The sequence below is a fragment of the Asparagus officinalis genome, chromosome 3, assembly GCF_001876935.1.
Source record: "Asparagus officinalis chromosome 3, Aspof.V1, whole genome shotgun sequence".
NCBI classification, from domain to species: domain Eukaryota; kingdom Viridiplantae; phylum Streptophyta; class Magnoliopsida; order Asparagales; family Asparagaceae; genus Asparagus; species Asparagus officinalis.
The window spans coordinates 18,587,991-18,598,878 of record NC_033796.1 but is presented as its reverse complement, the minus strand read 5'-3'; the positions used below and the strand labels follow the sequence as shown (position 1 = coordinate 18,598,878).

The following is a 10,888-nucleotide window of genomic DNA, read 5'->3' as shown; positions in this document are numbered from 1 at the left end:
AGATGAACAACACACCAAAGATAGCACAAACACAAGATACACCAGATTTTACGTGGTTCGGCGAGATGCCTACGTCCACGGGGTAAGGAATGGGGAGTTTTCACTATTAGAAATCAAGAGGAACAAACTAGGGTTACAAATCTCACAAAAAACCCTCAACAATCACACTTGATCTCTCCCAAATGCTCCAACTGTAGAAGCCCAAGAAATCTCCCACAATGGCTGCTAAAACCCTCTTGCCTTAACCCTAAAACCGTGACTTTGGGTATTTATAAAAAACCCAAACGAAACGGGTCTGTAAACAGATCCAGCCCAAAACCGCTGTGGCGGTCGACCGTGGGGGTCGACCGCCCTCAATCCCAGGACGGCTCCAAGGTCCAGAAACTTCTACGGTCGACCGCCGCGGTCACCACAAAACAGCAACTTCTGCCGGTCGACCGCCCACAGGCTCCGACTGCCCAATAAGCCTTTGTGCACGAAAACGCGTCGACCGTAGAATCCCGCGGATCGACCGTCAAGTCACTCCAAAGCACAATAAAACCTGTTCTGAGTCATCAACTGCCAATCCTTCCCCCCCCCCCCCCCCCCCCCTTGTTGTGTTACTTTTACTTTTTCACATCACAACAAGGTTTGCTTCAGGTCTCACGTTACAATTAAGTGGATGATGCTAAAAGGGCAATGCTAATCAGCTCAAGCTTTTTAATTATTCTAAATCAAGACTACAGAATAAATGGGTCATTAACAAAGCATGAGCGGACTCAAGTCCAACTCTTTATCAGATGTGCTAGCATATCTCATTGAAATTGTCAAAATTTCGGTCATCGCATCAACTAAAAGAAACACATTACTATTGCATTTTGTTTTAACAGACAGCAAAATATTAGAATAGTACTCATCTTTTATTCACTTAATCAAGAGATTTCCCAAGAGAAATGGGTCAAATTAGAATCAACCTTGCTCATTCAACTCACCCAACCTCCTCCATTATAAACAAAGAGTAGCATTAAAATACATTACAAACTCCTAAGGTCTGGATATTAACCACAAGCTCCGTACATGATCAGTATAAGCAAGAGACCTCTTTTCAGCCACACTCGCATCCCTCTTAGCTTCGCCAGGAGAATTGAAGTCCTGGAGATTGGAGCAAAGAAAGCTTAAGGATACCGGAGAGCAAATCAATCATAGGTGACACTGGCATGCTGCAGGCAATGGAGACGGATGCCCTCAGTTTTGCAAGGAAAGCCCACTTCATCGAGAAAGAATGCTTCATGCGGTATGAAGCAGTATGCAGTATGAAGCAGTTGTGATACGCAATTGAGATTGCACGCATTATTTGGGCTGCTCCATCTACTTTCACGTACAAAGCCTTGCAATCTTGCTGTTTTGGGGCGCAGCAACTCCTGATGCTTCATCTGGCTCTCTTTTTTCCATGGAGTTGATGTGCGGATGGGGAGGAATTGTAATGTGACAAGGAATGCAATTCATGGTTCACATTCATGAATCACAGTTTTCCCTCTGCCTCTGATTTGTTTTCATTAAAGAGAAGAACCTCTGACAAACCTGCAAGGGCCAACGAGCATGCAGATCTGAGTACGTTCAAGCTATCTAGTGCTATAATAACCCTAAAAAGTTATACCTGAATATAATTCTAAAGACCACCAAAACACAACAATTCAACTGGTTCAATTCAGCAAAAATATGTAAAAATCCACAGGATTTTGGTATTGTTTGGAGACTGTACAAACAGAAACTATTAGGAGTTATGTATTCATGGTTCAAGTTCAATTTCTTGAGCAGGTCAGTTAGTTGCTCCTTCAAGAAAGATACAAGGCCAAGAAAGATCTCATCAGTCATATACTGTTTTCAAACACATGAGGGATAGGGCATTTACCGAGAGCTTGAAGGTAAAGAACCATCAGAGGGTGACGACAAAAGGAGGAGCATCCCTCCTTGCCCCGGCTACAGAGCGGTACACATAAACTTTCTCAGCATCCACATCATCAACTCTCCCCTCCTGGATTCCATCGCTGTCATTCTCCTTGATAACCTCCACATTCAACCTAGGCATCTCCCTTGCTAGTAATCGACAGCCATTCATTGTCACATTGCAAGCTGACATCCAAAGAGACCTCATGGACTCATACCTCTCAATCCCTGAAAGCAATGCTGCATTTCCAAATGGACAATCTCTTATTTCCAGCTTTCTTAACTTCGGGCATCCCTTCAACACAAACTGCATTCCCTTGTCACTGCTTCCAGCAAAAGCAACTGACAAGGCCTCAAGGTTTTTAGCATATGTTCCAATGTACTCAAAGGCTAGATCTGTGAGAAGACCAGAAACAGAAAGTCTTCGAAGTTTAGTACATGTCTTGACAACTGCACCAAATGCTTCATCCATTGGCTGATTGGTGAGGTAATCTGGCTCGCGTGTGCTCATTATACAAAGGCGGAAGTGGGTAAAATTGGGACAGTTATGAGCTACAATTGCTACAGCAGCATTAGTCATCTGACGGCAGAAATATAATACATAGTGAAGTTTTGGACATCCCTCTGAAACAGCGACAAAACCAGATTCAGTAACACCATTGCCACCAGCATCCAAGAGGACATCTTGGTCAAATGGGTCAGCCGGAAATACCCGGAGTTCTTCAAGAAGATGACAGCTGGCCCCCACAGCTTCTAGTCCTTTGTCCTCTACGGTGTCTAGAACCTGTAAAAATAATAATGGAAGAAATTAGCATGGAGGCACAAATGATGGTGCAAGATAATGTGCAGGTTTCATCTAGAGTTAACTGGGTATATACCACCTATACTATTGCTAAAATTAACTTGCTACCCTTGTAGTTCTAATGTTGCAGATAGACCCACTGAGTGATTTTTATTTATTTATTTTATTTTATTATTTATATTTTGGACCCCTTTCAAGAGGTCTATCAGCAACAATCCACTCAGGGGGGCTATCTGCACCAATAAAACTCTTTTGCGATTGTGGTGCGCTTGTTTTGGGGGGTGGGTTGGGGGGGGGGGCGTCTAGCTGCAAAAATAGAACAAAATGGGTTGTAAGTCTAATATGGATATAGTACAGGAGGTCTATCTGTAATTAACTCTTTTATATATTAGCAATTTTTGAAGATCAATTAGAATTAAATAATCTAACTGATAGACATGCATGCTCGCTATCTAACCAGGGTTTATAAAGAGCAAGCCTTTGTTTAGGTGGAAGTTGAGGCAGCAAACCAACTGGCAAACAAGAATGTCGACTTTGATGCCAGATGCTGAAAATGAGGTGTTAATTATGAATTAACCATGTTGTCATAAGAGAAAAAGGCAATCATTCCATAGGTTGTACTTTCACTATGAAGTTAATACTATAAAAAGCACAGACCAGGGAAGAGCACACAACAGTATAATGCACTAAGTTGCTTAGTGGGCCACCAAACACAACACAACTTTTCTCAGGAATATGCTTTCCTCTTTTTAACAGTCTAATATGCATTACTCCACTAAAGAAACCGATCGTGATTGAGTAAAAGAATTTGGACAGTCATACACGCGACTGCGAGCAGACAGGATAAGTCAAAGAACATGGTCTGTGGCGGAAAGTGTGCAAGTGGTAGCATAGTCAACCAAAGCCTAACACGTTAAGAAGATGTACATACAAATACTTTCACATGATATTTTTGAAAAACCGTCAAAATGTGCTTCTCTCAATAACTCATTTTTCATTTGCTTATAATATATTCCAATCACACTAGTGAACTAACGCGTCATTGAAAATCTAATTTTGCCTAGTGTGACCATCAAAATTCACTAAAGAAATCTGAGCCACATTTCCTTTTTAAATATAAAAGGAAAATCATAAACAGCATGAGGGCAGCCGACAACCCCAAGCAAAAAGAACATTATAAACTAACAGGTACAAGCTATTTAGTGCTTCTCAAGACAGAAAGGTTCACAGCATTAACTTAAAAAGTCATATTTATCCTGACAAATATAAAGAAATGGGAAACATAAATGCAAAAGTAAGCTACAATCACAGAGAATCGACAACAATCCCTAAAATAAAGTCACGGGAAGCTTTTAAATCCTTACCCAAAGTCGTCGAAGAAGAGGACAGTGAGGAAGAAGCATCGCGAGTTCCGTGCTTTGCAGAGGTGCATAGCTCAAATTCAAAAATGACAGATTGGCACAGGCAGGATACAATACCGGAAGATAAAGCGAGGAAACCACCCAAAAACCTGAAAGAGTATTCAAGTTTTTGCAGTTACCAAATGCAGTTTCCAGCTGAGCATCTGCTGGAAGAGCTTGATCTTGCGAGAATGAACCAGTTCCCAGCTCTATAAGCTGTGGAGCTCTCACCAGCAATCTCCGAAGTTGTTCCAGTGTGACATTCCTATTCACTTTTAGGACTTTAAGCGATTTGCATCTTGCCACAAGCCTTTCCAATGCATCAAAATTAACTTCCGAATTCAGATTAGCAAAATTAAGCACTTCCAGGGATGTAAAACTTTCAGGAAAGCGATTTAACCAGCTACCACCAAGATCATCGATCACACTTTCCTGTATGTCTAGCTCAGTCAAGTTCCTGAAACCAAATTAAGATTCAGGATCTAAAAGACTGATGAAGTCAATAAACTATCAGCATAAAGAACATTTGAAACAGGCAAAGGTTTCAAGCTATTTCTTATAACAGGAGAACAATAACTTATATTTGGTCCAGTAATACCAACATTTCAATGTCTGATGTATGGTAATAAATTCAGCTACCAATTCAGTATTCAGTATGCGAGAACTCATAATCTGCTTGAACAAGTGGCTTTTTCTCACCTGATTAGTTGTGGCCTTAGGAGTTGGAAAAAAATAATTATAAGGTCTTTCAGAAGGGGAAAAAATACATGCTACAAGCACTTGTGGACAATAGTTATAAATAGATTTGTCCTTCACTAAAGATTTTATCATTCAGAAAATCACACATAATGTACCTTCTCAGTCCCTGTAAGCAGCTTTAATACAACATAGTTAAGAAAAATATAAGAACCATTTACAACATAGTTAAGAAAAATATAAGAACCATTACTAGAATGAGATAAAGAAAAAGAAAAGAGGGCTACGAACAAGTTTATTCAAGAGTCAATCTGCTAATTGAAGGCATATCAACTTCAAATTACCTTATATAAACTAGAAAACATTCCACATTGAGAGGACGGACTAGCAGATTCATATACCTAAGAAATGAAAGGAACTAGTTTGCATAAAAAGTTGTAAAAACTAACAAGCAAAGTCGGCCAAAGACTGGTTAACCACACAAACTATGTTCAAGGGCATGCAAGCACACCTAAACATGTACATTTCTTTAGCTGCCACAAAAACAACTATGCAGCTAAAATAAGCACAGTTATCTGATACAAATATCATCTTTAACTCCATATACCAGATGTTGAAAATGCTTGAGAAGAGAAACTAAAATATCTAAAGAACAAACTAAGCACATCATTCTGAAAAGGTTAACAAACGAAAATTCACACCTTTCAACATTATTGTCCCAAGGGCTTCTTTACTACAAGAGAGAATTCTATTATGACATCCAAATGAAATAAGAAAGCAAAGGAAAGAAAAGAAATGTACCTGCAACCACTCGCGATGGAGCCAAGACCCTTGGTGCTGAACCCATCACAGGTAACAAGTGACAGAGCTTTAAACCCTGGAAATGAACGAGCCAAGAAATCAAGGCTCTCATCAGAAACACTCATTCTCTTAAGCCGGAGCTCCTCAAGAAAGGGATAAGCTGAAGCAAAAGCCACAAGCCAGGGGTGGATATCAGCTCCCCAGTTAGGAGGAACGAGATTGAAATCTGAAAACCTAGGCTTCCCTTTAATAGTGAAACTCCGAATATTTGGAAACCTACGTGCAACAATCTCCGGTGATACTGAATAACAGTTGCCAATAAAGATATGGGTTCGGCTCCATCTTTCTGCAGTGTACCAATCCTTGCAGACCAAAGACACTGCACTGCGATCATTACGGGAATTGACAAAGGAGAGAATGCGTTCTAGAACTTCATCAGGGAAGAGAGAGAAACGGGCCTCTTGGGGCTTCTCCTCACTGTCCATTTCCTTCTTCCTCCTGGCTTCCATATAAGAATCAATGTTTCAGCCCACAACAACTGAGAAGCTAAAAGAACAACACAGGTAGTTTTCAAAGAGTAATTATCTCGAATATTGAGTCCATCAATGCCTTAAGACTGAAGTTTCTCCGATGTGAGTTCCCGAGTCCAATACATCTACAATGAGAAGAACAAGGATATGCATATAAATCTTCAGATTCTCTTACAAAGATTATTTCTTTAAGGAAAAAAATTCCCAACAACCATCCTTTGATACAGTTTCAGCAAATCTCCAACTATGAAAGCCAAAATCTCGCAAAAATTTGAACCTAAGCTATCCAGTCTACAAGATCGCAGCTTTAGCAAAAGACAAGCGCAGTAGCAAATTCAATGCAAAAGAAATCTAAATTTAGGCATCCAGTCAAAGCAAAACAAGATTAAACTCCTAGAAACCTAATCAAACAAAAGCACAGAGAAAAACTAAAATCTTGGGGGTTCATCTTCACCTATCCTTTGAAGAGGGATACACTTGAACTGCAAAGCTAGAATCTTTCTCTGTGAATACCAAAAAAATTAAACCCGGCAAGCAAAAAACCCCTAATCCTAAAAACTTCCAGCGTCTTCATTAATCTAACAAAATTAAGATTATCATGAATAACAATGGGAAAAAGAAAAAACCTTAATGAAGAGGAGGCTCCGATGAACTCCAAACAGATCAAAGCTTTGAGAGTGCTTTAGAAATGGAGCAGAACACTTTCATGAGAGCTATGTACTGAGCTCCCTTGAACGGAATCTAGGGTTTGTGTGGGATTTAGGGCGAGGATATCGAGGATGAGAGAGAGAGAGAGAGAGAGAGAGAGAGAGCGGGGCAACAAAATGAGATCTCTTCTTCTTTCTTCCCTCTCCTCCAAAACGGGTCCTCTTCTCCCAGATATCTATCTATTATTATACAGATAAACAAATTATCTTTTATTGTGTGTATTTATTACGTAGAATATACATGATGCGATGAAAGTGATGAACTTTACAATGAAAGGGTACTGATGGTTTTGATATTCAGAAATTTGCATATAGGTCCCCCTCCTCTAAAAGGTTTAATGTCACTTAAATTCATGAGGCATAAGGGGACTATCTGGGGTTCATTCTTCTAAAATAAGACCGACCTAATAGGGTTGAGTATGAATAAAACAGTTGAGAAATTTAAAAGGAATTGAGCCTGCTCTTAGATAGTGACTGTAGCGGCTGCAATAAAGGCCCTCCAACTCTTTAGACGATGGAATGCAAATGTGGTGATGATAGAGCCACAAGAGAGAAGTCTGTTTGAAGAAGAGGAGGTTCTTGCACGTTAGAATCAACATAAAACTATAATCTTCGGTCATCACTACAACTTCGGAGTTTTTATGTAATGATTAGAGAGACTAAATTTAAGATGACATCAACAAAACTCAGGTCCAAATCCTATCGGCCACGAATTTAAAGCGGAATTTCTAAAAATTAGTACAGCTGCGCGAGTTCAAGTTTCAGCCCATAGAGCCCATAGAAAATGGACGTTCAACCTTAAACATTTTTGGTATCTACAATGAAGTGAGTCACATGACTCCTTTGTCACAGACTCGACAAGGGGTCCACAGCAAGAAGAGGTGAGAAAATGGGTGTAGGTAGTAGGAGTCTGTTGAAAGCCTCTACTGCTTGCTTTTTTTAGTGTAGAGAAAATTGAATAGCCCTTTTAGAGAGTGAAATCATTGTCTGATGCCCTTGGATTTGACCAGAGCAGTGAATCTTTGGTACTCCAAAATCATTGAAATGTGCAGTTCTATGCCACTTTGATGATTTATAAATCTACCCCACTTTCATACGAAGCATGCGCTCTCCCCTTTAAGATGGATAAATGCAGACATCTCATGGCCTGAATTATAGTGCAATTACACTAGTAATTCCCAAATTTTACATGGGCGATTTTGAAATTGGCAACTATAATTATACCGGTAATCCTGGAAATTGTTGATAAATTAATAATCTTTCTTCAAGCTGAAGTTTTTTTTAGGATGTTAGTTGGGATTACAGTTATAACTATAGTTGTTGCTGAAGTTATAACAAAAACTACTGATATAGTCCTAGACCTAACTTCAATCCTGCTATGTCAATAGCTAAAATCCTAATCCTAGCATTAGTGCTAACTGACATAAGCTAAAATCCTAATTCTAGTCCTAGTGCTAAATAACTTCAAATCAACAAAAAAAAACATATTTATTTGCTATTATATTCTAGGACGACGTTTGTAATTACAATTATCAATCTTAGGATCACAAGTATAAATGCGTAGACTTCGGGATCGTCTGTATAATCACAGCACACTCAGAATGACAGAATATTTAATCCTATAAAAAATGGTGTGCTCGATGGATTTCTCTATTTTATAATTTCCCCTCACATAAGTTGTGTTTATAGTTTTTTGTGCACTGAATTACAGACAATACCCATCCTAGCTTCATACGTTCCACATACTATCTTCCCTTGTTCTCAACAACCTGCGTATATAACCAAATAAATTTAGCTTGTATGATATGTTATCTGTTCTTTTCGTGGGGGATTTTGGATTCCAATCTCTCCTTTTGCGAAGAAGTCCGGATCTGGGTTATTTATTACAGTTCCACCCCTACCATCACGGTTTCAAATTAATGTATATATGCTTAGAAGCCCAAACAATACCGTAGTTAGACACAAATACTATTAATTCTCAAAGAGAGTATTGGTGAACATATTTTAGAGAATCTTTTACATTATCTTGGCTACCGGCTAACTCGGCCGCATGTGCGGAGGACCACACCTGGTCACGTGGGCTGGTCACGTGCACGTCTCTTGATCCGCTGCCTCATCAGCCCAATCTCCCAAAGCAATGAATATTTGTGCTAATAAACTGGCCCTAGTTACGTACTAAATCAAATTTAATTAGCATACTTTATCCAGTGTATTATTGGTTTGAAAACTTTTCTAGTTAGATAGATGGGGTAGAGGTTCGTCAATGCAAAGCGTCCTTTGAGCTGCCGACACGTGTGGCACGAGTCATGGGCGGTGGCAGGCTAATTTGCGCCGAATTCGTTGACGAAACGGTGCGAAGGTTAAGAATTTCTCCACGGGCAATCAATTACGTAATTGTCTTTCATGTGTACAATTCAACCTTGTTGACGCACATTTTATCCGACTTAGGCGCGGGCTATGTCTAATATGCATAGGCAGTGCCGCAGTGGAGTAGTTAATTTTGATATTGACATGTGTTGAAATATTTGTTCATTTCTGGCCTTCATCTACTACATCAATTAGTTATTCTAGGAAAATGATTGAAGCGAAGTAATTCACACTTCTCATGAGTCATCGAGTAAGATTATATATTTTTTGAGAATATCGTCGAATAAGATAATATAGGACAGAGAAATCAGTACCTTAACGAATAATACAAATTTTATCAAGATTTTTAATATCTTATGTTGCCTATATTTTTAAGGATTTAGGGTGTGTTTTGCATCTCCAAAAAATATCTTTTATTTGATACAACAACTTCAGTCCAAAACCTAATTACTTCGTTTTAAGCAGAAATTGATCCAAAATAGAATCATTTTTTTTAAAGTTTAAATACAACTCTTTACCTAATCACTACGTGGACCAACTCTATCATCATTAAGAAAAAACAATCCAGGTCTCGTTGTATTTTATAGTCGAGCACAGTCTTAGGGTTTAATGATTGAAATTGGGATGAATTTTGTATGATGAAGGCCATCGCATTGGCTGAGTAGATATAAGTTGCACACCTCTTACCTTTGGGCAATCCTCGTTATTCTCTTTCATTGGGTATTAAAAGAAAAAATATAGTGAATCTTGGGTGTAAGTTTTTTTTTCCTTCCCTTCTTGGGTGTAAGTTTTGGACAACATGAAATCCAATATTCCAATTTAAGTTTCAGCTACCCACCACGCAAGAGGGTCTAGCTGAGTTGGCAAATTGCCTATGAATAGTACTTCAATGTCTAGGATTTGATTCTCTTGAAGAGCATCCGTAGGAATTTAATTTTCTGAAACACCTGAATTGAATTTATACCCGATGTCGTGCGTTGAGGGGTGCCCTGGGGATTTGATGTGCATGATCCGTTGGGGGCGCCCCTCAACCACGCCAAAGCATGTTGCCTACCCACCACAAATTAAAGGAACTAGCCAAAAATTCCAATTAAACTAGTTTTGGAGTGTAGCTCGCATAATTGCAAACTTTGATCCAGCACTAATTGTTTAAGCTTTGATTTGGCCGCTACTTTTAAGCCATTCCATGAGATGAAGGGGCAGGGGTCGTATTTTGCATAAAATTTTGCGATTTACTTGGAATTGCGAAGGTTGATTTTAAAAAAAGGGATCCTTTCTCAAAATCCATGCTGTGATTATTCTATTTTAAAAAAATAAAAACAACATTAGATTAGATTAATCACAAGGCAACCACGGTCTCTTGCTGGCAATGCACTGTATTCCTTTGCCTTCCGATAATTGACAACCAAAAATGATGTACTAAACAGTCTAAACCTTATTTATCAAGTACCATAATGGTGCAGGTATCAAAAACTAATAAAAATAAATGGTAAATTTCACAAAGCCCCCTAATTTTTGAAAGTATTACACATAATTACAGAATTTCCTAAACCAGTCCCGCTTGACTATCATGGCCCAAAGTTGTCATGATATTTGCATGTAAACATTTATGGACTATTTTCTCCATATCTATTAATTATTTCGAGTAAGAATATGTAA

The 10,888-nt window shown here is 38.9% G+C and overlaps 1 protein-coding gene across 1 annotated transcript; it reads right to left on the bottom strand.

Annotated features, from left to right (window-relative positions):
- Window positions 879-7,137, bottom strand: LOC109833242 (protein AUXIN SIGNALING F-BOX 3-like). Its single transcript, XM_020400841.1, has 5 exons — window positions 6,782-7,137; window positions 5,626-6,280; window positions 4,093-4,585; window positions 1,892-2,710; window positions 879-1,560 (listed from the first exon to the last, which is right to left on the bottom strand). The coding sequence occupies exons 2-4, from the start codon at window positions 6,132-6,134 to the stop codon at window positions 1,916-1,918; spliced, it is 1,797 nt and encodes a 598-aa protein (XP_020256430.1). The 5' UTR covers window positions 6,135-6,280; window positions 6,782-7,137; the 3' UTR covers window positions 879-1,560; window positions 1,892-1,915.